Source organism: Misgurnus anguillicaudatus, chromosome 16 (assembly GCF_027580225.2).
Source record: "Misgurnus anguillicaudatus chromosome 16, ASM2758022v2, whole genome shotgun sequence".
NCBI lineage: Eukaryota > Metazoa > Chordata > Actinopteri > Cypriniformes > Cobitidae > Misgurnus > Misgurnus anguillicaudatus.
The window spans coordinates 13385883-13413609 of record NC_073352.2 but is presented as its reverse complement, the minus strand read 5'-3'; the positions used below and the strand labels follow the sequence as shown (position 1 = coordinate 13413609).

General features: G+C 38.0%; 1 protein-coding gene across 4 annotated transcripts; it reads right to left on the bottom strand.

Moving 5' to 3' along the window:
- Nucleotides 1-739: 739 nt before the first annotated feature.
- On the bottom strand, nt 740-25914 carry shtn3 (shootin 3). 4 transcript variants are annotated; one of them, XM_055178515.2, is made up of 18 exons: nt 25817-25914; nt 25631-25689; nt 24667-24727; nt 17681-17775; nt 16866-17028; nt 16423-16520; nt 13980-14061; nt 13388-13482; nt 13133-13279; nt 9574-9727; nt 8331-8490; nt 8174-8244; nt 7977-8080; nt 7849-7863; nt 5734-5799; nt 5358-5478; nt 2794-3070; nt 740-2710 (listed from the first exon to the last, which is right to left on the bottom strand). In XM_055178515.2, the coding sequence occupies exons 1-18, from the start codon at nt 25848-25850 to the stop codon at nt 2566-2568; spliced, it is 1947 nt and encodes a 648-aa protein (XP_055034490.2). In that variant the 5' UTR covers nt 25851-25914; the 3' UTR covers nt 740-2565. The 4 variants fall into 4 exon arrangements, with proteins under 4 accessions (XP_055034490.2, XP_055034489.2, XP_055034491.2 ...); XM_055178514.2 differs by having other exon boundaries at nt 25631-25692; nt 25817-25908; XM_055178516.2 differs by having other exon boundaries at nt 5734-5796; nt 25631-25692; nt 25817-25908.
- Nucleotides 25915-27727: the final 1813 nt, after the last annotated feature.

The window sequence follows — 27727 nt, the reverse complement described above, 5'->3', positions numbered from 1 at the left end:
ACACAGCAATAAACAATGGAATAACGTCCCAGTAAATGGAATTAATATTTACTAAGTACCAGGGCTGGAAATGTGAATTTTTATATTTGTCATTAAAGTACGGTAACCAAATAACTAGAAATATATAGACATTTAGTTTACATTTTCAGTCTTAATATGATTTATATCAATGCTCTGCTATAGCTGTCATCATCATGCTTGCTTTGTTGAACAAGCATCCAGAGACTTTCAATGACGTTATCATGCTGTGAAATGCTAGCAGACCAATTCCAGTTCACGTGATTTATTCACCTCCTTCAGTGCACTTTCACACTACAGTACTTTTGTCATTGCACATAAAGGCTTTATTTCCCACTGACAGATCCAGTTGCATTACCTGTTAATGTTCTCATTTATATTTCATGTCACTCTTTGTAATATTATGCACTCTCTTTTGTTTAGCCACTCTGTTTATCTGCACCCACGTATGTACGTTTTGTTTACCAACTACTTGTGCTTATTTCATTCACTTTTTGTGTGCTTGTTAATGCACATTATCTTGGACTGATATAGTAAATAAAAAATATATCAGTGTCATTGTTTTGTTTCTAGATGCACACCAGTTTTTGGTAAGGTGTGTTTGTAAAAATCCTAAAGTGTCTTAATATCACTAAGGCCTGGCTTAATCTAAACCCTGTGTTCTTGATGTTCATTGTAAATATGCGATGCTGACATGCATTTATATTCATATAGGACTGCGGAGCCAAAATTACTGTTTTTATTACTTTATTCAGTTGAGTTGAAAAGGTTTGTTAAACAGGAAGAATTCGCCCAATTCAGATAAAAACAGGTACACTCAGTTTTTAAGCTTCAAAACACACGCATTTCAAGAACACATCAGTTACCTTTCAAATATCTTATATAAAATCAAGCCTACACTCCAAAAAGGCTGGAAAAGGAGAAATGGTGCATACAGTAATAAGGCAAAAACACATTCCAGAGGTGGTGAGACATTAAGGAGCAAATTTAAGTTCAAGAACTAAAGATCTCCATAATAAAGAGAAGTGTAAATGTGTCACATTGGTTATTTTAACAGATTCTTACATGATGACAGTGTGAAAAAAATAAATAACATGAAATGATCATAAACCAAACCAAGTGACTTTTAAGTCAACAATTGCATTTGTCAGTCATGTCAAACAATATCCAAAAGCTAAATATCATACAAGTATATGTTATTACCAAAAGTGATGATGACCCGAACTCTAATATCATGTCTATTTCCCAGAATTTAAAACGAACGGAACCACAAAGCATTATTCTTGCAGTTAAAGGCAGCCTTATAATAATTTCAATATTACAATTTGCAGGTGATATTGCATTTGAACTGCTCATATTGCAGCTCAATAAGTATTAATCATGACAATGCAACTTTAATTCAAAGCCAAACTGTGCATTTATTCATGCAGTGCAGCATTTTGGAGACAGATGGAAGACATGGGTTGGTAGCCCTCCATTATTTGATGATATTCCTATTTTCCTTACATCCCATAGGTGAGTGCGTCTTAAGAGGTAGACAAAGCAGACCACCACTCTTTATGTTAAAGCAACACTATGTAGTTTTTTTACCTTTAAATAATGTCTCTAAAATTATTTCAGTGATAGAACAACTTTTAACTGGACAAATTGTACTGTTGCTGCAACCTGAGCAGCCTCCTAGCTGCTACAAGCACACTCTGAAAGTGGCGGTGGAGGGTAGAGCACACAGCCCCGCACCTCCCCCTGCCTGCAGAAGAGTGTCTGATACCAGGCACTGTTGCGCTTTTCAACCACATGGGGGAGCTGTAAGTCATTTTTACATGGAAAATACATAGTGTTGCTTTAAGTTCTTTTCAAGGCTTGCGTGTCATCTTTCAGTTAATTTAGATAGTCCAGGCCATAAAGACCTTTATTTGGAACAGCAAATGTGCCATGATGAGAATGTGCAGTGCAGTTATTCTCTCAGGATTGTTTTGTTGCATTGTATTAAAGGTGAAGTCTCAAACAGAATTTAAAGAATCATGGCTACTTTCACGCAGCATCAAAATATGGCTGTATTTGATTCCCTTGTATACAGTTTTGCCGCATAAACGCAGTGTGGTCAAACAGGTTTCAGTTATGACTTTGATTGTTGTTATAGCCGATTAAACAAGCAGATTCAGTTTAGTGACACAAACATTTGCATACTTCAATTTTACTTCAAGTTTACATGCTTGCATTTTTTGAAGTACGTGTGAATAAGATTAATCCAAAATCGTAGCTATGGAGATGTAGACCTATAAAAGCGTATGAGAAATGTACCTAACGTCTAAGCACCCTGTTAAGGCAGATACAGTACATTTACGGGAAAAAGGGAAAACAAATCTGTCTCCTGGTCACATGTTCATCTGTTATTTTGCTTTTTTAATTTTAAATGAGTTATTGTTATTAACTCCAGTCTCAAAACTGTGAACTTTAAATGATTTGTTTTAAAATTTGGAATAAATAAATTTAGAAATCATGGTTTTGTGCAAATAATTGAGCTGTCTTTTGCTGTGCAACTTGCTGTTAACAGTCAGCATCTGTGCTACCGTTTGCTGCATCGGGGTTTTGTGCAGAAGAGCTGAAGGTGGTGTGCAGGTCGCCACTTGCAGCAGTATGACCAATCCCGTTAGACTCCTCCCACTTCACTGGATCTCCATCTTTAGTTTCACTGCAACGTATAAGGTAAGTACATCTATTTAGCATTCAGCAAATTATTTTAATCAATCTACTGTTCGGTAAATCTGGCCTTACCCTGAACAGCATCCGTTAGTGATGGGCCTTGGGGGCTCTTTCTCACAGAGAGACTTGCGGACAGTGTCCGGTTGACTGGCTCCTTTTGTCTCTGTGCCAGAATCTGAGATCTGTCGAGCCACGGCTGGTTCTCGGCCGGAGTCCGAGCTGGTTCTGGATCCACGCTCGCTGCCTGAAAGAGAGCTGCTGCCCGCCACATCCGTGTCTTTGCCGGAGTCAGAACTGTGCCGAGCGTTCAGACTGCTGGACGAGGAGACTTTACTTAGGTGTCCATCATCTCCAGTGCAGAAGATGAATGACTATATTAATAGTTATTTCTTGTGTTTAGACTTTTTCACCCAGCTAAAACAATTTGCTATATTATATTTTGTTACTAATTTCTAAATGCATTTAGGCAAATGCTACTTTAAACCCGCCAGCCATTTTTTTTTTTTTTTTTTTTGAAAAGTTGCCTGCCAGCATTTTTTGTAACTTTCACAAAAGTTCTACAAAATGCATTCCAGAAAAATTTTCTTCTTCAAATGAAAGAACAGACCCTCTGCTTTCAAACAAACACTAAACAGCAAACATACAAAACTGGGAAAAAAGTTTCATCTATATATTTTTTTCTCCTGCTTATAAGCTCATACTTATCAAAACATACACAGAGATGAAAATTGTTAAAAAAAAATTTGCTTCAGTTTTTTTATAAATTGGGTAAGTGGATAATCACGGTATTACAGATTTTTATAAAACCTCATCAGGATCACAGTTTTTTATGCAAATGTTTTCTCTTTCCCTTTTCAGATCGGAAGTGGAGGCAAAGACCTCCCACCATTCCACTCTCCTTCATAAAATCATCATGCGACAGCTTTGTTTTTGTATGGAGACCTCTAGCAGCAAAATTTACATATTGTGCCTTTAAACAGGCTAAAATAAAAAATGTAATCTGTATTTAACTCAAACCCATAAATTACAAATAAACACAACTAAAATAACTCTTTCCCCGCCATTGACGAGTTATTTCGTCAATTAAAGGTGCAGTGTGTAAATTTTAGCGGCATCTAGCGGTAAGGTTGCGAATTGCAACCAACTGCTCAGTCCACTGCTAACCCCTCCTTTTTGAAGCGCATAGAGAAGCTACGGTAGCCACCATTGGAAAAACATGTCATCGTCGGAGACAACTTAGTAAAAAACGTTTGTCTGTTAAGGGCTTCTGTAGAAACATAGCGGCACAAAATGGCGACTTCCACGTAAGTAGTCTCGCGTAGCCAGACCTTCAATACTGAAGGTCTGGTGTTTTTCGCTGCTTTTTCTGGACAAAGCCCGCCCACGAGCTGTTTGACCGACATGTCAAACAACCAATCACAGTTTGTTTCATCTAGCGTCACGTTTCGGACTCCCCACAATAACGAGCCGGCTGGGCAACAAGTCAGTTATTGAAATAACCAGCCGCAACCAAATAGTATCTAAATAAACAACATTACTCACCATAGGACAACGTTGTGCACTTTATCAACAGCCACACCAATGAGACGCTCCCGTTAAACGTCTGTTTGAAGCATATCTCTCCACTTTTTAACACATACAAGCAATTCAGCAGAACCAAACTTTTTGACTCCACTAACTGCCTTAAGCAAAACTCTTGGACATCTTTTAGAGAGTCGATGCTGCGAACTTTGCATATTTTTGAGAATCCAATGTTTAGCTGATCATGATAACTGGTCATTATTATCCACGTGAACACGACTGATTCTCTTCCTCAATGGAACGTCATAGCTTTGTTTTCCAGGGACCGAAACTAATCGCGACACTCGCGTCTCCTGGAAATCCGGTTTATTTCAACCAATCAAAGATGACTTTAACATTCTCACAGGGTTTCCAGAAAAGTGTACGAAAAACATCAGACGTTCAGCCAACAGATTGTGGGCGTGACGTCTGAGGCTGAGACTACCACGTAAGGGGACCCTCTGTGTATGTAGATAAAAACAGCTCATTCTCAGGTAATAAAAACATAACGGTTCATTATAAAAAGGTCTTTATACACCCCTGATAATATAGTTTTGTATATTATTTTGCATTTCTGTCAAGAGATCCTTCTAAATATTACACACTGCACCTTTAAGAGAAAACATTTCACGCTTCCCAGACGAGTTTTTACGGTAATCTATAATTCCGCTATTATCCACTAGATGGCGCTCTTACTCAACTTATAAAAAACTGAAGCACCAACTAATTCAAAAACAGTTAATACTCTCTGTATGTTTTGATCAACGTTCTGAATCGGATCTCTAACAAAAGTCCTTTACAAAAATGAAATTATCTCTTAAATTTTTTTTTTTTTTTTTTAAGAAACCTCAACATATTTGTGAGGAGATAAAATAGAACAAATGAAGATAGGATAAAACTTTTTTCTGTTATTTTTGTTTGTTTGAAATCAGTTCTTTCGTTTGATATATTGTATGATTATATAATTATAGAGGAGACCTTTCTGGAAGGCATTTCCCGAAACTTTTGTAAAAATCACACAAAAAAAAAAATTTAAACGCTTGGTTAACATATGTGAGACGTGTGTGATAGTTGACCTCCGGTGTCGGGATCACAGGCCTGTTTCCGTCTCCTCCTGAGAATCACTTCCAATTCACTGTCCTTTTTAGCATGGACGGTCTCCTGAAAGCCACGACTGGGACTCTTCTTCACCGTCTCCTACAGATTCACAGGCACAACACATTCATCTGCTGTCTCGACATTTTACTCCTCGTACGTTTGACTGTCATAGTTCCATACCCAATACTAAAAACCATAATCATGATTTCAGAATGTTTACTACACAAACTAATGAAGTGTGAGATCATATGCAAGATGGTAAATGTTGCTGGTGACAATGTGTGACATAATGTAATAAGGGCACATGTGTGGTTATTGACTGAATGGCACGTAGAAGTTAACCAGTAAACGTACCAGAATGCCTTTTAGCTCTTCCATTGCGCTCTCCTGGGGTTTCTCCTCTGCTGCCGGGCTTTGCTGCTGTGGATCACAAACAGGGATGAGCTGCTGTACATGAAATCCCACATTAAATTCAATACTTAATATCTTTTGTTTTTCAGTTTAACAATCTACATTTTAGATAAGCAATATCTAAAAGAAAGATAATCTTTTACAACATAAAACCATGACTGCAGGCAAAGCTATTGATCTGAAGTTACAGTGGGGCAAAAAAGTATTTAGTCAGCTACCAATTGTTCAAGTTCTCACACTTAAAAAGATGAGAGAGGCCTGTAATTTTTGTCAAAGGTACACGTCAACTATGAGAGACAAAATGAGAAAAAAAATCCAGAAAATCACATTGTCTGATTTTTTGAGAGTTTATTTGTAGATTATGGTGAAAAACAAGCACTTGGTCAACAACAAAAGTTTATGTCAATACTTTGTTATATACCCTTTGTTGGCAATGACAGAGATCAAACGTTTTCTGTAAGTCTCCACAAGGTTTTTACATATTGTTGCTGGTAGTTTGGCCCATTCCTCCATGCAGATCTCCTCTAGAGCAGTGATGTTTTAGGGCTGTCGCTGGGCAACACGGAATTTCAACTCCCTCCAAAGATTTTCTATGGGATTGAGATCTGGAGACTGGCTAGGCCACTCCAGGACCTTGAAATTATTCTTACGAAACCACTCCTTCTTTGCCCGGGCGGTATGTTTGGGATCACTGCCATACTGAAAGATCCAGCCACGTTTCATCTTCAATGCCCTTGCTGACGAAAGGAGGTTTTGAGTCAAAATCTCACGATACATGGCCCCATTCATTCTTTCCTTAACTCGGATCAGTTGTCCTGGTCCCTTTGCAGAAAAACAGACCCAAAGCATGATGTTTCCACCCCCATGCTTCACAGTAGGTATGGTGTTCTTTGAATGCAACTCAGCATCTTTCTCCTCCAAACACAAGAAGTTGAGTTTCTACCTAAAAGTTATGTTTTGGTTTCATCTGACCATATGACATTCTCCCACTCTTCTTCTGGATCATCCAAATGCTCTCTAGCAAACTTCAGACGGGTCCGAACATGTACTGGCTTAAGCAGGTGGACACATCTGGCACTGCAGGAATTGAGTCCCTGGCTGCATAGTGTGTTACTGATGGTAGCCTTTGTTACTTTGGTCCCAGCTCTCTGCAGGTCATTCACTAGGTTCCCCCATGTGGTTCTGGGATTTTTGCTCACCATTCTGGTGATAATTTTTACCCTACGGGATGAGATCTTGCGTGGAGCACCAGATCGAGGGAGATTATCAGTGTTCTTGTATGTCTTACATTTTCTAATAATTGCTCTCACAGTTGATTTCTTCACACCAAGCTGCTTACCTATTGCAGATTCAGTCTTCCCAGCCTGGTGCAGGTCTACAATTTTGTTTCTGGTGTCCTTTGACAGCTCTTTGGTCTTGGCCATAGTTGAGTTTGCATTCTGACTGTTTTAGGTTGTGGACAGGTGTCTTTTATACTGCTAACAAGTTCAAACAGGTGCCATTAATACAGGTAACAAGTGGAGGACAGAGGATCCTCTTAAAGAAAAAGTTACAGGTCTGTGAGAGAAAGAAATCTTGCTTTTTTGTTATTGACCAAATACTTATTTTCCACCATCAATTGCAAATAAATTCTTAAAAAATCAGACAATGTGATTTTCTGGATTTTTTTCCTCATTTTGTCTCTCATAGTTGAAGTGTACCTATGATGAAAATTACAGGCCTCTCTCATCTTTTTAAGTGGGAGAACTTGCACAATTGGTGGTTGACTAAATACTTTTTTGCCCCACTGTATATAGCTCCTCTGAGCCTCAGAATTATCCCGGTGACTCGGTCCCTCAATAACTTAAATAAGATGGATACCCGTTGTCTATAAAACCTATTGTACACAAAATGCGTTAATGACCTGACCGTTCATCAGGGAGGACTATCAAATGCTAAGAGGGACTTCTGGAGGGACAAAAAGATGCTTGGCTGTAAAACATGGGATTTCCTTCGATTCAAGCAGTTCTAGTGTGAATTGTTAGTAAACATTGTTTTTAAATGTGTCCGAAAGCGTACCTTTGTGCCAAACCTCTGCGGCGATGGGATCAGAGACCACAGGGTATAAAGAAAACATTACAGACCACAAGACACACAATCTTACAATAACTTGTTATATTTTAATTCACATTAAAATAAATCCTCACCTTAGTGTCCTGCCCTTTGACAGGCCGAAGAACCACCCCGTGTTTGATTCTCTCCATCATTTCATTCACAGCTTTCACTTTGACATCATCTGCTTCGGCCGCCGCTGCACCCAGGACAGATTGTATTTGTTACTGTAGCTACGGCCAATAATAAACTGAAATAAGGAGGAACTGTTCTGACTGCAGTGAAAAGTCACCTGGGGCTTGCTCTGGTTTAGGGGATCCTTTGCCTCCTTTGGAAGATTTTCTCATTATTGCAATGAGTGAGCTACAGTACAAAGAGAGATGCTTCTGTTATAAAGGAATGGGTGGGATACATACACAACAATTTCATTTTTATAAGGAAAGAGTTACCTGAGGGGGTTGCAGCGAGAGGGAGGAGGCGGGGGTGGAGGAGGAGGCGGGGGTGGTGGAGGTGGCGGTGGTTGAGGAAGAGGAGCAGGGGGAGGAGCAGTCCCAGGGGAGGGGCCTGATGCTGAATCAAAGCTCCGCCTCAGCTCCTGCAGATCTTTAACTGTGACAAATGACACGAGAATGTAAGATGTAGATTGCTGTGGCTTGTGTTTTCAGAGATTCATTGACGTTTAAAGGTGCAGTGTGTAAATTTTAGCGGCATCTAGTGGTGAGGTTGTGAATTGCAACCAACGACTCACCCCTCGCTTTTGAAACACATAGAGAAGCTACGGTAGTCACCACCTGGACAAACATGTCATCGTTGGAGACAACTTAAAAAAGTTTGTCTGTTAAGGGTTTCTGTAGAAACATGGTGGCACAAAATGGCGGCTTCCATGTAAGGGGACCCTCTGTGTGTGTGTAGATAAAACGTCTCATTCTAAGGCAATAAACACATAACGTTTCATTATTAAAGGTCTTTATACAACCCTGATAATTTAGTTTTGTATATTATTTTGCATTTCTGTCAAGAGATCCTTCTAAAAATTACACACTGCACCTTTTAATAGTTTGTTTCATGTAAAAATTTGTCACTAGCTGCATTTCCATTAAAGATTTGCGCAAAACTTTAGCGTTATTTTTTAAATGTTGACAAAAAAACTATTGCAAAATTGCGGCGTTTCCATTAACCGATATTATGCGAGTAAAAAGTAATTTTGTTCTCTCGTGATAAATCACTGCAAAAACCATTGCATCGGGTGTGTTCGACTTCATACGGCACCACGCAGACCGCCATGCGAATGACATAAACATACAGCGAGAGCAACTAAAAAGCATACAGAGCAGTCGACTCCCGAATCGCTCTAGCTGTATTTTCAAGTCATCGTTCTTGTGACCTCGTATGACGTTGACCACAACTCATCTGTCTTGTCCTTTCAAACATACAGCACCATATTTAAAGAATGATCATGTAATTTTTTCAAAGTGCCTGAAAAGCCACCTAACCCGTTTTGCGATAAATGGCAGTTTATGCAAAATTTTCACATTGGCACATTTTGAAATCGCTATTTCAATTTTAAATATGAAGGGGTATGGAAACACAGCTTCTAAAATAGTATCTGAAAAACAATGCAAGCTTTGTAGTCTAACCATTTTAAACTGAGATAAGCGAAAAATGTGATTTACCGGCATGGCATTTTCTTACCTTTCTTCTCCAAAATGTTGTTTTTCTTCTCCTCATTCTGCAGTCGCCCTTCTGTCTCTTTCTTTTCCTCCTCTAAAATCTCCAGTTGTCTCTGAAGCTGTACAAGCTGCTTACGCAAAGCACATTCTTCCAATTCTCTCTCTAAAGCCTTAACCTGCAGGCCACAGGAAATAAAGTTTTAGGGGGCGGTTTCCCGGACAGGGTTTAGGTTAATCCAGGACTAGGCCTTATTAATATTAGGTCATTTAAGAAGTTTTTACAAACATACCCTACAAAATTAACTATACTTTGCAAGGCTGTGAGTTTGACCGTGCGCAAACGTTCATCTACACGTAAAAAAACAGACTAGTCTGTAAGGCTAAACGCATTGTAAAGTATGCGAGGGTCCACGTACTACAATTGCGTGATGCAACTTTCATCATCAGGAGAGTGTGCACGTACTGTACGCACACCGTTGGATTTTTGAAACAGTTACATTTGTATGTAGCCCAGGAGATGCATTGCAATGCACATGCGTTGAACGTCCTACACGTAAAAAACAGACTATACTCTGGGCTTTAAGGCTGAAGTATGGTCCATTTTTACGCGTATGCGAGGGTCCACGTACAGTACGCACACCGTCAAATTTTTGAAACAGGAGAATGTAATGTAGGTCCAGGAGATGCATTGCATTTTGTTGCAATGTGCATGCATTGAAAGTCTGTGAACAAGTAAGGGATAATCCACGGCTAGCCATGCATTAAAGGGTTTTAATGCAAAACGAAGAGGAATATGCAACAGGTAGGGGAGGAGCTAACGAAAGCACTATTTAGCTACCGGAATGGAACCACTGATCTCCACAACGGTAACTTGAAAAAGTATCTTTAATATTTAAATCAGATAATTTAATGCATTAATACACTAAACCTAATAATATAAAACATAATACCATGAAACAAAATAATATTTATAAAAACTTCCCCAAAATAGCCCCTGTAGTCTTTTCTTACACTGACCTCATTATTTATTCAATTACAACAGCCAATGGCAAGTCTCCAGCAGCAATACGTTTATATTTAGTTTTAGACGTTCTGTATGGTACATCCATAGGATGGTTATACAGTAGGTATACAGTATTGTAGGTTTATTCATCACTTGATTGTTATTCCTTCGGTGCAGCAGTTTAATAATCTAATTTTGGCGGTTCTGTGACATTATCAGCTCATTCAGGTCATGTCTGAGTAAAACTCACGTACAAAAATCTACTTGAGAGGAAAGATTAAAGTTCTTATGACATTTTACTCCTGCGACCCGCCGCGATTAGGTGAGAACACTTTTATATGCTGCAGATCACTTTAATATTCTTATTATACACTTTATACACTCTTTGAGTGATCCCTGTATTTAAAGCTCTCGTTCTGTCTGTGATTTTGAAGCTTTGATTGTGTTTATAGTGGGCAATATAACATGTGTTCATGTTTCACGTGTAAAAAACGCTGCATTTTTCACACAATTTACTTATCTTTATAGCGCTGTTTTCACTGTCCTCAAAACAGGCTGATGTCTTCCTTGTTATGTGAAGTCCCTCCTTCAGAAATATGTATCGAGTTCTGATTGTGTAGTTTGTTTAGTGTGCTGTGATTCGATAGCTATGGAAGGCCGTTAGCGCAAAAACGTGTTAAAAATACGTGTTAACACGCACTACGTAGTGCGTGTTAACACGTATTTTTAACATGTTTTTGTGCTAATGGCCTTCCATAGATAGCAGCTTAGCTTAGCAGAGCCATTTGAGCCAAAGCTGGTGACTGACGTATTCCTGAGTTTAGTCAACGAACTGTTTTACTGACGTCATTAAAGCAGGAAATAGAGGGCTGTAGTCCAAACCGGCCATTCGTTGTAGGCTTTTAAAGAGGAGTTCTATTGAAGAAAATATATCGCCTGGCAGTGAACTTTGAGCTTTATCATTTTACAGGTATTATTTATGCTATTATAGCAACATTACACACTAACTAGGGTTTAAAAAATGGTATCAGGAAAAACGTGACCTTTAATATGGTGTCTGGGCTAAGCCCTGAACGTCCTTCAATGCTGGAAACGCCTCTGCTTAAGCATATGAAGAGTTTCGTTGCAAAACGAGATAAATCCATTTTTTAACATTTTTGTCAAAACATGTTTATTATTATGTTATCATGTTATTATTTTGTTTTATGGTGCTACTTAGCTGTATTTTTTAAGTTATGAAGGTTTTAAATCAAAACAAACCAACTGCAGATGCATTGAAATTAATTGTAATGCACAACCAAAAAACGCGATTTATGAACAATTAAAAAAACGGTGGTTATCTCGTTTTGCAACGAAACTCTTCATATAGTTAACTTAATGATTCTTGAATTGATTTATTAAAATAATTTATGAATGACAGGCAACACTGACAGTGACAAGGCAATCTTTATTTGAACTAATCATCTCATTTATTTATTTATGTAAAGTGTGAAATAAAACCGGTGCACTTTAAAGAGAGACGCACTTACGTCTCTCTCGCTCGCTCGCTCTCTCTCTTGCTCTCTCTGCAAGTTTAACTGTGTTACTATGGTTACCAATCTTTATAGAAAGTTCCCAGAATGTTTTAGATGTCTCCTTAAAACACCTGATTCAACTCATCAGCTTGTTAGGGAGACATGTTTACCATTTTTGAAGTAGGCTGATAAGTTGAATTAGGTGTTTTAAATAAGAAGACATCTAAAACTTTCTGTCAGGGGGGCCTCGAGGACCAGGATTGGGAAACACTGCTATAGCCTATAGAGGTCATAACTTCTGAAGTTACGATTCATGCTCTGTATTTAAATCTTGATTGTTTTATTGACTGATGATGCATTGGTCCAGCTGATTCACAAACACTTAATCGTACCAAAAGCAGTTTTGCTAATGATGCCACGTCCATCCAGACAACCTCAGCAGTTTACCACCACATGGACAGAATATCGATTACAGCCGACTTGCTCATTCAATCCAATCAGCGAACGGATCAAATCCAAAGAGCACATTGGGAATGCAGTAATAAGTGTGTAAATATGCATCTAATGATTGGTGAGTTCTCCACTGTGACCACAAACCAATTTCTGCATAAAAGACAGCTGTTGAATGAACCCTGATGTTATTATGACAGCTGTCAGGAGTCCAGCTGTCTCCGATGTAGTTTAATATACAGTAGCACCCACTCATATATTATTATTAAATGTGGTTGAGGAGTATTTGATGTTTTCTGCTGAGACTGCAAATGTGGAACAGATTTTCCACATATGTAAAACCAGAATGGCAGAAAATACATGTTTACTAATGACAGATGTACGATAGGTGTGTATTTTACAGCAAAGTATTGATATTAAAGTATTAATGAAATGGATTTATGTACTGTATGACAAGCTCCTGTTGACTATATTGAAATAAGCTTTAGTTGATTTAATCCTATTGTCTAATCCTGTCATGTAATCCAGTATTACCCATAAGGCCTATTGTGTTCAGTGGACTAAGGGGTATAATTTCCCCCTTTATTTTTTAATGAAATGATGAAAGGGTCTACCTTCTCTTGGTGCTGTTGTCTTTCCTCTTCCAATGTTCTGGTCACATTGGTCACATCCTCTAAAGCTTTGAGCAGCTGAACGCTGGGATCGGCTTGCTGTAACAAAATCATGCTCTGCCTGTTTGCTTCTTTCTGCTTTACCAGCATCTACAGTAGAGGAGGTTTGGGGTATTACACTCGTACTAAATGCTTAAAAATAAAAAACTACATGTTTGATGCAACAGTGATATTGTTTAAACTTTTTTCTGAATGTACCTCATGTGCATAGGTCTCTGCTTTCTGCCTGAGGTTCTGCTCCAAATCCAGCTGCTCCTTCATGTTCTCATACTCATGAGTGGCCAACATAGACACTGAGGACACATCAAATGTAATCCGAGGCATTTAGTGAATTGTAATAAAGCTATATATCGACCTATGGGGTGAACGTGATTTCACCAAGTAAAACTAAAAATTCTTTGGACATATAAAGAATGATATACGTACGCAAAATTAACATGAGGTTGATGTGAAGTGAAAGGTAGAGTATTACAATGTGTATCAGATTTTAAAAGCACTTTATCTGGTTAGCATGCAGACATAACCAGGACCTAACCAGCAACAACACAGATGAGCAAAGTGGGAGCAGAGAGAGGAAGTCAAATCAAAGTGCATCACTCTTTTAGCAGGAACACCAGGACTTCCTGTGGTGAATCTTTTACAGATAATTTGACTACAGGCCGGTAGTGAGTGGGCTGCAGGGATCATAAATCTTCTGGGAGGCAGATGAACTCCAGACATCTGAGATGATGTCATGCTAATGCTTGTGAATGTATGTGTAAGGCTCTCCAATCATAAACATTGTACTTACCCCTGTTGAACCTCTTAATGGTTTTGCTTTGCTGCTCGATGGTTTTATAAAGCTCCTTCATCTCTGCCTGCTCCTTTTCGGTCTACAAAATATAACGCTGTACGTATTATTTCAGGCAAAAGAAACTCATTTAGATATTGTTACACTGATAGCCATTTAGGTTACCGAAGGTTACTAAGGTTGCATTACAAGCTGATTCATTATTCATGAAGAGGGTAAAATACTGCAAGACTCTTTAGAGTTCAAGCCCCCATCAACGCTGCTAAGCTTGACTACGCTTGTCTTTATATTTGACTGAAATAAGTTGCTTTCATCCTATTGTTTTGTGTAATTGCTTCGTCCTGCTTCTCAGATATCTGTATGAGAAAATGACTTTCAAATGATTTCGATAATAGCATGGTGGCCTAAGACTTTTGCACAGTACTGTATCCTCATGGAACATGATGTTTACATAATAAAAAATTTAAAAATCGATACTTTTGACTCATGCAATGTAGCAACCCAGTATCATGAAATTATGTACCTATCGTCACATACATTTTTGATTCTTTTCCATGACACTGTCATGTTTTCCACGTTGTTACGTGACTGTATCACGCATTTCTGTTAACGTGTCATTGTCGCGTATTGGTTATTCAACTGTTTTGTCCTATTTTCTTACCATTGTCGCTTCAATTTAGGGTTAGATTTACATAAAGTGTAGCCTGACTTTGTCATACTCAATTTTAGTCAGAATTTGAGTCTGATACCGCTCCATTGGGCTGTGATTATGGGGCGTGTTTCAAAAAAATGCCTCTGCACTCAATTGGATAGACCTACAACCAATCAGAGCAACTGAGTGTGCGACGTATGTTGAAAGGGCATCTTTTGCAGCCCGACCTGAACTGCTAGTTATTTCGCTACAATGACACTAACATTATGATTATAGTCTGAGTAAGCGAACGTACATCGACACCTACTATGTTTACATCATTTCATTCATATCACGACATTGTGAGTTATTTACTAAGTCATACAGTCAGGCTATCTCTTACCATTCGTAAGTTAGATTAACATCATCCCTGGGATTCCGAAAAGGAGCTGGAAACGACCGCTAGTTATATCCACGTTGTCATGCACGCTGAGTTGCCCATTTTCATTGTGTCCCATCTTCTTAGCAACCATCGGAGTCAGCTGATAAATTAAACTTTTGCTGAATCCCGTAGGAGGGACGGCAAAAACATCTTTTCAATCAACAAATGCATTGATCACATCTCTCTGTTACTCATTTTAAAATCAATGTGCTGTTGATATCTTCCAGAGCAGACTTGATGGCAGAATATTCATATGTCAATTCTCCAGCGGCAGCCGTCTTTGTTCTCTTTGGTCACGTGGTTGATTATGTTACAGTTGATCATCTGTCCATCATCGTATAAAGCCCTCCCTGACAGTTTGATTGGTCCGACAGTTTTTGTTCCAGCATAGTAGCGCCACAACGGAGCGACTCCAGACCGAACTTTTCGTCCTGAAATGTTGTGGGCGGCACTAAGTTCGACTGGCACCCAGGCTACATAAAATGACATCCTTACCCAAACCCAACTCTAACCCTAACGCCAAGCAACAATGGTTTAAAAATCAGATAATATAAAAAATAAATCTGAAAAAAATGTATAAACCAATACTTAAAGTGACATCCTAACGCAAACACCAAATCCAACCCTAAACCGAAGCGACAATAGTTTGAAAATAGGAAAAAGCGGTTGAGCAACCAACACGCAACAATGACACGCAAACAGAAATACGTGATACGGTCACGGAAAAACGTGGAAAAACAGAATAGTGTCACGGAAAAGAATCAAATTTTTACGTGACTATAGGCACATAATTTCGTGATATAGGGTTAAATATAGTGTTAGCTATATCCTCTTGCAACTTAAAGGAACAGTATGTAGGATTGTGGCCAAAACTGGTATTGCAATCACAAAACTTGTCAATCACAAAACTTGAAAAGCTCTGTTTAGAAAAAAATCTGCTTTGCATTTCTTGTATAGCTCTATCAACTTGAGGAAAATTGTTGTGTGATGGTATTACATACATTTTGTCAAGCGACCAGATCGTCTTATTGAAACCTTCTTCAAGGTGAAATGTTACAAAACATGCTCTTTACCTCTAATGTTTAAACCGTTCTCATATAGTGTTAAACATGCAAAGGCTTATCTTGTGCAGACCTAACATAATATTTTAATATAAAAAAATAACTACATATACACAATAATTACACTTATGTAAGGATTCAGGGTTTACTGTACGTAGTACTGTATGTACATGTTGGACAGGACTATAAAATAAAATGCTTGCTATATCTTAATCAAAACACCTATGGCAAAGTTGAAAAACAGACATGTGACCATTTAAGAGCGCAATCTGTGAGCAATATCTCTCTTTATTTTGGACTGGTACTCACCAGTGCTGTCAGCTCATCTATCTGTCTTTGCTGCTCTTGAAGCTGACACGACAACTGTTTCTTCTCCTCCAGCAAAGAGTCCACTGTTTCTTGAAGATCTGTATAATAATCAGAATAATAATCAGGAAATTATATTATTTATGTCCAGTAAGTGTTGTTTTCATTTAAGATTAGATAAAAATTTGTATTAGAGCCATTTTCCTCTTCGCATTATGCTCAGATTTCATCCTGTTTTCACTCAGTGAGTGCAGTCAGTGCACATGGTTGGAATACAATTCAGTATGCAAACAGATACAGTATAAGAGATCAGATTATCACAAAGTTTGGCATCTGTACACTAAACAGTTTGTATTACTTAGGGTTAGTGTATGATTTCTGATACAGTTTGAACGTGAATGAATATGTTTGCTTGAATTGAGATAAGATGGTACTGCTGTAATTACCTTTGACCTGCTGTTTGTATTGTGCAAAGGGGTCAGAGCTGGACTCCTGTGTGTCAGTCTCCTCTTCTAGAGATATACAGTCAGAAATACTGGGCAACAACTCATCCAGACATGGCCGTGATGACAGACTCAAATACTTCAGCTTTCTGTTCTCACAGTTCAACTAAGAGTAAGCAGAACGTAACGTTACATTAAAACAACATACAGCATCAAGATAACACATGACTGAAATGTTTAATCATCTCCAAATAACATAACTGTTATTAAAGGGATAGTTCACCTCAAAAATGAAAATTGTATACATTTATGTGTTTGTAATCAAACCAATCAGAGGCCACACTGACTTCCATAGTATTCTTTTTCCTACTATGGAAGTCAATGGGGCCTCTGATTAGTTTAGTTACAGTCATTCCTCAAAATATCTTTCTTTGTGTTTGTCAGAACACAGAAATTTATACAGGTTTGTAACAACATGAGAGTGTTGAAAATATTTTTGGGTGAACTACCCCTTTAACTGCGTCATATTAACAAATAGAATAAATTACAGTATTAGTTCCTCCAAAAACAAAAGATAAACCTAGATGTTGGTCTTTTTTACACAAATTTATTGTACGTTTTTTGAAGACTTGGAATATAAATCACATGTCACTTTTACTAAAGTCAGTACTATTTTATCATTTCTGGAGTCCCTGCATGGATGCTATTTACTTTTATTGTACAAAATTAAGCAATGTAAGTATTCACAAAGTCATACAGGTATGGCTGGAGGGAATGATGTTTTATATTTGGGTGAACAATTTCTTTAAACAAGTCACCTTGGTAGCCAGAGCCTCTGCATTTTCCCGGCAAGATTTCTCAATCTCCAGCTGGGTCTGTAGTACGTTTACCTCCTCGATGACCATTTGGGAAACTATGCAGAGCAATAAAATACAGAAATGATTACATGAATGCACAGAAGATCATATTTAGAACCCAATCTTCCTGCATATTTCAAATGCAATATAAGCATTAGCAATGCGGCTGTACTGTAAGTCGTTCTCATGGCAATGATGGTGGGAGTATAATAATGTTTCCCTGTATTGAACATCACACTGCCTCTAACACAATTCACTAAAAGTGCCTGTCAACTTGTGACGTCCAACAATTATTCACGAACACTAGCTTGGAGTGCTTAACATATATGTATCACATAACTATATCATGACTGCTGTACTGTATATGATGAGGCGTGATCAGTGAGTTTAATGAGATGGCCAGTCAGTTATGGGTTACATGTTCACAATAGGAATCATTTCCCAACCATTTGGGTCTCATTGTTGCCCTGTTGTTACAAAGCACCAGGACGGTAACTCTAGACACTACATTGGCCTGTCAAATAGAGGATTGGGTGTCAGTGCCCCTTATGTCAAAGTGTTTAGTTTAGCGCACTGCAATGTCCATAGTGACATCTCTAAACCCTATCCTTTCAGGTGACTACAAAGATAACAAAAAAGCAAAGCAGATTTGATGGGAGTGATGCACAGAAAATAAAAATAAAATGTTTATCAAATGCCCACATTCTCTGGAGATTAAAGGTATGTGTGTGTGTGACAAAATATGCTTCATCTGTGCTTTTCTTTTCCATTAAACTAGGGAGGAAGTTCATCTATATTATGCATGTCTCCATGAAAGGCTGTTGAATTATGCAGGAATGATGCTTCTCTCAGCATGCAGTCACCCTGGAGTACATCATCGGTCTGCCCTGGAGCACCATCCTGGAATAAATATTCCCACTCATTTTCTCTTTATGTTATTTTTTTTTAATTGGTTTATGTTGGTTTGGTGCCAGTTTAACTGGGGGACAAGCATAGACTTTCTGACCAACGGAGGCTTGCTGATATATAAATGTGTGTGTATATATATGTAAAATGGTTTTTATACCATACAAACTGTATATTCTATTCCCTTTCGCAAACCCCAACCATCACATAAAACTTTCTTGTATCTTAGATTTTCAATAAACATTATTCTGTTTGATTTATAAGTTTGTTTCCTCATGGGGACCTCAAATTGTCCCCACAAGGTCACAAATTTACTGATATTCCTATCTTTGTGGTAACAATTGGGTCTCGGGAGTGAAGCTTGCGAAAGTAATGAAAACACGAAATGGAGTTTAAATTATATGGACTCTAAATGAGCCAACTGGAATGGATTTGAGGAAGCAGTAGCGTGGAAGTCAAGGCTGTAACTGAAACAAGAGTTTACAGTTTTTCTCAATTACTAAAACACTATAACCAGAGTTTTGAACTAAAATTTCAAAACCATAACACCATTTTTCAAGAAGCACAATCATTTTGCTGAACAATAAACACTTCTCCCCTGCTTTAACACATGAGTCAGATTTGGTGAACTGTTACTTCAAAACTCTACACACAAATCCCTACATTTCTCAGTGCTTACACCATCTGGTCATATAGAAAGCACTAGCAATACTGTTCACTCAAGTCTGCACAGCTTAGGCTCAATTAGCAAACAATTACCAAGGTGGAAACACTAAGAGTCAAAATTGAACACACACCAATCAGATCCTTCAATAGATAAATAAAAGGGCCTGACTCAGTTCACTGAGCTTTGGAACAATGGATTCACAGAGAAATTAAGGAATACGTCGAGGAGGAGGAGGAGAAAGAGGAGGAGGGAGAGGAGGAGGGAAAGAAGGAGGACGTGGTGAAGGAGGAGGAAGAGGACATGGTGAAGGAAGAGGGAGAGGACATGATGAAGAAATAGGTCGAGGAGGAGGAGGAGGAGGAGGCAGAAGAGGAGGGAAAGGAGGAGGACGTGGAGAAGGAGGAGGAAGTGGACATGGTGAAGAAGGAGGGAGAGGAAGACGATTGTGGTTAAAGAGGAGAAAGAGTACATGGTGAAGGAAGAGGAAGAGGTAGAGGAGGAGGCAGAAGAAGAGGGAAAGGAGGAGGACGTGGTGAAAGATGAGGAAGAGGACATGGTGAAGGAGGAGGAAGAGCCACTCTAGCTGACCATGTCCTTGTCCATGGTATGACTATGAGAGAGGCTGAGCAACAAGTAAAGTGCCTTCAGGGAGGAAAACAGATAGATGTACTTACAGTAAGACTGCTCTGTACAGTAACTTTAGTGTGTATACAGCGTTGGACTATGCTACTGGAATAAAGAAATGCATTAAATTGCCTTCCTTATAGATAGACATATCAGTAGATGAATGCCAGGGGTGGATCATGCAAAAGGATTTTACCCTCGCTGTTTGGCTTGGACCAATATAGCCTGTGATGTGGATGAGATTCTCTGGCCTGATCCAGAACAAAGATGAGATGTTGAGGAGGAAGAATTTTTTTTTATTACAGTTGTGCTGTGTAGCACATGAATGAATAAAAACGTGCTAATGCCATTGATTGTGTATTTTTTGGTCATGTGAAAAGGTTTTTGAGGGGGAGAACCACACGCAACTTACCAGTTTTGGATATATTGTTTTGAATTTATTGCACCAGTGTGTAATACTTTATTGTGTGTGTGTGTTTTTGAAAGCTTGTGTGTGATGTCTGAGGGAAAATTTAGGTTTTTCAGTAAGAATGAATGGTTTTGAGTGTACAGCTTCATTTTGACTTGAAAATAGGATGTTTGGAGAATTGTGTGAGATGTTATGGAATTGTGTTTCCTGTTTTGAGAATATGAGGCATAGTTTCAAGAAATGTGTTTAAGCAACCAAGAAAAACTGTAATTTATTGGGGCATTCCTCAAGCCTAGTGGAATGGATGTGACTGTCGTCGCTCTGACAAGTGAACAGACATATGCGCTCTTTTTCTTTTTTAGAGAAAAAGTGAGTAGGTCTAATATCATTGGTCTTAAAAAGCGGTTGGGTCTTGTCACACCCACATACTGTATAATGGTTCCAACGCCCACATGACAGCTTCACATTATGCCAAATTCGGCAGGTTTAAGATGCTAAATTCTTCATTCCCTGTTAAATATGCAAGATGGGCGACTCTGTGGCAGAGAGCAGCTCTGCACCACAGCCAATAAACCAATGACAAGGAAAAATGTGTGCCCATATTCAGTTGAGGTTTACTGCAGCTATCAGACCTCCGGTTTTATTAACTATTTTATAACCTGAATCAAAGAACTGAGCATATATGAATCCAAATGCATTTATAAAATAGCATATTTATTTTTACATTTAGGATCACAACCAGTGTTGACAGTGAGATATGTCTATTAACTCTTTGATCAAAAATGTAGCTCATACTACGCCTATATGTACATTGTAACTGTGAGCATAAATAATTTAAAAGTATAAATAATAGTTTCAGATGAACAACCACCAATAGTAAACACAACCAGACAACTACCAAATACTCTCTGGGTGACCATCAAGCATTTGTGGACCCTTCAAGCCACGCTATGTCTATGTCATTCACAAACTCAGCATCTAAGGATGAGTCAGGGTGTGCAGGGTTGCACGTGCTGCCCATAAAAATAAAGCAGGACAATGAAAAGGGGTGTGGCCCAAACACTCATCTGCTCAGCTCTGCTTCTGGCCTTTCTTCTGTCTGTGGATTCTAGGTCAGCAGTATACTGTGCTTAATGCTGCATGAGCAATATATGGCTCTGGAGAATCAGACAAACAGAGCCGAAGTCAAAAGTCGAGCATTTGAAGCAGGAAACAAGCATTTCGACTGCCACTTTAACACAATGTTAGTCTGGTATTAGTCTAAAGCACTTCCATCCCAATTTTGGTCACAGCGATTAAGCTCTTTTAATAAATCGTAAGGGTGTAGGTTTAATCACCCAGCAATTTGGGTTTCAACTCGAGTACTAATTCCGCCTGTGCTTGTAACCCATAATCTTTCTCAAACCAAAGGCGGATGTGCAGACTACATTCAAATGTAATTGGCAAGAAAAAATATATAAAAATAAACTAATATAAAACTCTTTACAAACACCTTTAGATATGTAAAACATAGTGGTAAATAAGCTGAGTAATGGACCTGACAGCTTAATACGCAGTCTGTGTTTTAATTTGCATAAGTGCAGAGGCCATTCTTAATGAAGCTCACTCGGGCGTCCCAAAAAGGAGGTGGGAGACAGATGCTTTGCCACAGATCCAGTACCTCCCACATACTCAACAGCAGTTCCCCTGGAGCAGCCAATTGTCAAATAGAACACCGACCAATCACGTGCCACCAGCACAAGACTATTGTCCTGTATGTCAGCAACTAGGCCAACTACAGTGATATTTGCTGTGTCATGTTAACTGCAGCAAAAATGTGTGCCACATATTGATTCTGAAAACACACTGCCATTTCAATACAAAACTTTAGAAAAACACAACACAGAGGACCTATCAATATAATTGAGCATACACATTGTGTGAATTAGTTTTATGCATGTCTAGTTTTTCTGCAATTCCTATTTAAGTTACTACACAATATATTACAATTGAATCAAATTTGGAGTGACCTGCATTTCAAAAATGATATCAAAGTGCAAAAGGTGTTTGGCATAACGACAATAGAAGGTTGAAAGACATATTAATTTTCTTCTACTGATAAATAATTCACAATTTTTAATAATTTACTAGTAATATAACAACACAGCAATGAGAGCTGAATTTAGTGTGGTCTACAGTCTGTAGGGAATGTCTCACAATTCCACGACACTAATAAAAAAGGACTCCACACAAATATCCTAAAAGCAGCGAGAAACACTATGTAAGACGTTAAACCAAATTAAAACAAATGTGTTTGATTATGTGGAAAGCCGAATAAATGATCTAAAGTGTTTCTAGGTAAATATATGCCATGAAATCCTACAAGACTTTATCACTAACCTTACCTACTTAAAAGATTTTGATGGATTAATGAGCAAATCTTCACTACATTTAGATTTCATAAAAAAATGTATTCTATATATCATCTATATATCAATCGACATAAGCATACTGGTATATACTATAAATATACAGAAATTTCAAGAGTCATTACAAGAAAAACACAAAATGTAATTTCATTGCACTAAAACAGATAGACTCCAATTGTCTTAGCATAAAAATGTACATACTATTGCTAGGATATACAAATGCATGTATTATATAATTATCTACATATTTCTATAAAAAATACTCAGTAGTTCAATACTACAATAATTACATTTCATCACTGAATTCGGACTGCACAAGTGCATAAACTATATATATATATATACAGCAAAGATATACCATTTCTTAAATGCAGAGTATAGGTGAAAAAAAATTATCTTTGCTATTGCGAATATGATCTAAAGTTTTCTCACCTCAGTTTCCAGATTATTTTCCTTAAGCTGGCAACTGCTAGTGTTGTCAGAGTGCTAACACATTAGTAAGTAACTGCAGTCGGGTTTCCTTACATATCACAAAGAGGAAGCAGGGAAGGTCATTTTAACACTAACGCATTTTAATGGTTGGCTCCCACGTAGCCATGGAGACTGAATACCTGCTAACACCTGGGAATAATGGGCCATTCAGAGGAGCCCCTCTGTAATGTCATGATGATATGGGTAAAGCGAGGTTACAGGAAATGAGATAAGACAACACCAAGCTTCAATTCAGTGGGATGAGCCAGGCGAGGTCATCTTTACATATATATGTTAAAAGGTGGTGTGGGGTTAGGTTTGTTAAACAGCAAAAGTAAATCATAATAAATGAGAATAGATATTATCAAGGCAGAATCAATGACTTTAAAAAAGATCAAATTAAAGTATTTTTTACTTTATTTCATGAATTATCCTGGGGTTTTCAATTAATTTGGTTATTTTCATTTTTCAGTGTTGGGTAAGAAAGGGACAAACCCAGCCCTTGTGTTAAATTAACCAATAAAAGTTTAGATTTGATCCAACAAAAACAACCCAGCAATTTGGGTTGAAACAATTTAATTACAACTCAATGGGTTGGGTCCGTGTTTTTTTATGTAGAGCCCCAAATTTCCTCCCAGAAAAGTACTGAACAATTGTTATTTATAATGTTCAAAATCTTGTATGGCTATGCAATTCAACAAATATGTAATTATTGTGAATAATTACCGAGCCCCTAAGGTGACCTTGGAGTAAAAAAAATCTAAGGTTTAGTTTCATGTGCTAACGTGAAACTTTCATGTGCTCACGTGAAATTGTAATGTGCTCACGCGAAACTTTCATGTGCAGAAATTTTTTTTGCGTTTAGTTTCGCGTGCTCACATGAAACTTTCGCACGCATACGTAAAACTTATGCGATAATTTCACGTGCGCACGCGATAGTTTCAAATTTTACGTGAGCACGTGAAACTAAGCGCAGTAGTTTAACGTGCGCACGCGAAACTAAACGCGGTAGTGTCACATGCGCAAGCGAAAGCGAAACTAAACTTTATTTAATATTTGCTCCATGTCCCCTTAGGGGCTCCGTAATACTACATCAATTGCACATTTTTCAAAACTGTAACAGCCTATCTTTTAACAGTAAAAATTACGCATCCTATATAGTCAATACAGTTTCTCCTGCAGGCCTAAATAATTCCATATTCACATTGTCGCATTAAAGTCTGATCTGATCTGTTATCTGCTAACTGTGGTCTATACGGAGTTCACAAAATGGGTGAAATTGCTGCAGTTCCATTAATGTGATTCAAGTGACTGAACAGAATGACAGAAAACTGAATCTAAACTAGATCGACATTGTGAATTGATATATCATCCTTTCCATTTTGAATGACAAGCATTCCTGATCAACAGAAATCCAGAAAATAGCAATGTAATCACAACAGTCAGTAATGAGTGAGTTTACCTCGTTTAATGTGCTTGAGTTGTCTTTCAGCTTCATCTCTCTCTGCTGTCAGTCTCTGACACTACAGAACAGAAAGATGTTGATATCATGCATAAAAGCAAAGCTTATGAGATCTTTTAAGAAGAAATTAGAAATTGCATAAGAAATGCATATTAAAAACTGCATGACAACTACCGTCCAGCTTGCAAATAACAGTCAGAAATGCATAATCCAATGCATAACCTAATATTCATCTGTGTTCTGGATCTTTATATGACATGAACTATGCTTTCATCATATTGTAAGTCAACTTACAGTGAAGAATGTGGGCATTCATTGGGGCAGTTTCCTTAGATTAATCAAGGACTAGGCCTTAGTACAAGTAGTTTTTACACACATACCCTACAAAAAAATACTGATGTGCATATTTGAGACAAAACAATGGCACTGATATATGTAAAGATATGTCAGTGCAAGCTTATTTCAGTTAAGACAGCTCAAACATTCAATTCAGTCTAGACTTAAGTCCTGTCTGGGAAACTGCCCCATACTCTTTTAATGTGACTATAAACACTTCATTATGACATTTATTTGCTAATTTATAAAAAAGTTTAATTAAATAATTAAAAATGAATACAATTAAAAAAGACATAGTCAAGGACAAGCACAAACGGTGTTAGTGAATGTCAACAAAAAACCTTCCTTCAAGGTCATAAATGCACGATCTGTTTAAACCATAGGTTTAAACTCTCATCCGAAATACAAAAGATGCTCAGACGCTGTCAGATGAAATGGGTGTCAACCTTCGCGTGAATGAAGAAAGAGCCGGTTAACTCACACATTTTAGTCTGCCATTCCCCCTGTTTCTCTTTATATAAAACTATATTTATATCCATGAATATAGATCGTTATAATAGTGAGAGCTTGAGGTTTTAAACGGGCAGTAAAGATTTGATCTTTCACGCGTGCATTATCATCATCTCACCTCGGTGCTCTCCTCACGAGCCTCTCCCTCTTCCGTTCTACCGGCCTCCATCTCACTCATTGCTTACAATGAACAAAGTGACCATTCAATAAATGAAATGCTTTAAAATGATCATAAATGCTATTTCTTTAGTAAAATTGCCATTAAAAAACGCATCCTAAGTGTTAGCGCTAAAGAAATCAGTACCACAGCCGGTAGACAGCCGCCCAGCAGCATCCATCCCTCACACGGCAATCTCTGCGAGTGTACCACCCGGCGGACTCCAGCAGCCACCCCCCCCCCTTAACCCACATTACGAATTATACTATGGCGAAGAGCTGGCAAATGAATATTAATCAAGTTCAGTGACGTTTGCCTAATAGGTTTTCCCTGTCGCCCAATTTACAGATCCGTTCTTATTCGAATAGCATGGTAGTTTGTTTTATGGTATAATATACTATTTCCGGTACAAATTTGAAGTGCAAATCCATGCACACTTTCACGATTGACCCACAGTTCATTAAAAGAGGGAGGAGTTTATGATGCACTTAATTAATAAGTGATGCTTAACTGAAATAATACAATAAACTATAAAGTAAAATTAGGAAACATTGTTAACACAATGTTGTCTATGTAATAACAGTCCGTTCCCATTACGCGTTATGCATTTTAGGCTAATATAAACACTTACGGTACATTCGTGCAGTATAAGTTGATTTGCTGAAAGGCATATGAATATTATAGCTCACGTGATGCAACGTTTATAGAGCCTATGTCCCCCAGGAAGACCCTCAAAAACACGGACGACAATCTTGTTGATCGTTGGGAGGTAGCGTGAGAGTGACATAAAGCAAAACGTGAATTAGCTGTATAAATAAACAAATAGCCTAGCTTTTGTGTAGTTTACAACCAGACATTTGAAGGCAAATTATATCCTTTAAAAATGCATGCTTAGAAGTTAGAACTTGGTACAGTACTGTCTAGCATGCCTTCTCACGTGCTTACCCAATAGTGCCACCTAGTGTCAAACTCACAATAAAGCATCAAAGTTTGACACAATAAATGTACAACAAAAGAAACATACACTCTCCTCGTGGCTTAACAGAGACAGATCTTTAATATGTTCTCTGCTGTTCTTGTGCTGTAAGTGCAAATGGAGTCAGGCACAGCTTAAGTTTCGTTATGGCGCCATAAAAAAGTTGGGTACTAGCCTGCATGCTGGCCACTAGGGGCCCCAGGAAACATTAAAGAGGACATTTTACAAGACTTCTTTAAGATGTAAAATACATTTTTGATGTTCTCAGAGTACATATGTGAAATTCTAGCTCAACATACAGATAATTTATTATAAAATTATATTACATTATTATATTATGTTAAAATTGCCATTTTGCAAGTGTAAGCAAAAATGTGCCGGTTTTAAGTGTGTCCTTTTAAATGCAAATGAGTTGATCTCTGCACTAAATGGCAGTGCTGTGATTGAATAGCGCAGATTAAGGGGCTGTATTATCCCCTTCTGACATCACAAGGGGAGCCAAATTTCAATGGCCTATATTTTCACATGCTTGCAGAGAATGGTTTACCAAAACTAAGTTATTTAAGTTTTTTTCACATTTCCTAGGTTGATATAAGCACTGGGGACCCAGTTATAGTACTTAAACATGTAAAAAGCATAATTTTACCTCAAATATGGCATTTTAAAACAGATCCTTGACATTAAATTCAGTGGCGGTTCGTCATCCGAGGGGCGCTAATTCAAAATAAGTGTTCGGATGTGTGTTTGTTGCGTCATGTGAACCACGTGCATCACGTGTTTTGTCAAAATAAGTGCCGTTGAAGAAGACTTGACAAAAGAAGTCAGCAGCCACCACTGATTATATTCCTTTCAGATGGCATCTGTTTTATGTTTGCAAAGTACATTTGCATAATTAACTCAATTTTATTCATATAATTTAATTTTTGATTCATCCTCTCCTGTTGTAACTTATATTACCTGTTATCTGTCTAACCTTTATCTCAATGGCCATTCAAGAGTCGATGTTACTGTGTATTTCTGATTAGACATCCTTTATGTTATCATGATGAGTCTGCCTTTGTCTATGTCAACAGCAGCTCTTT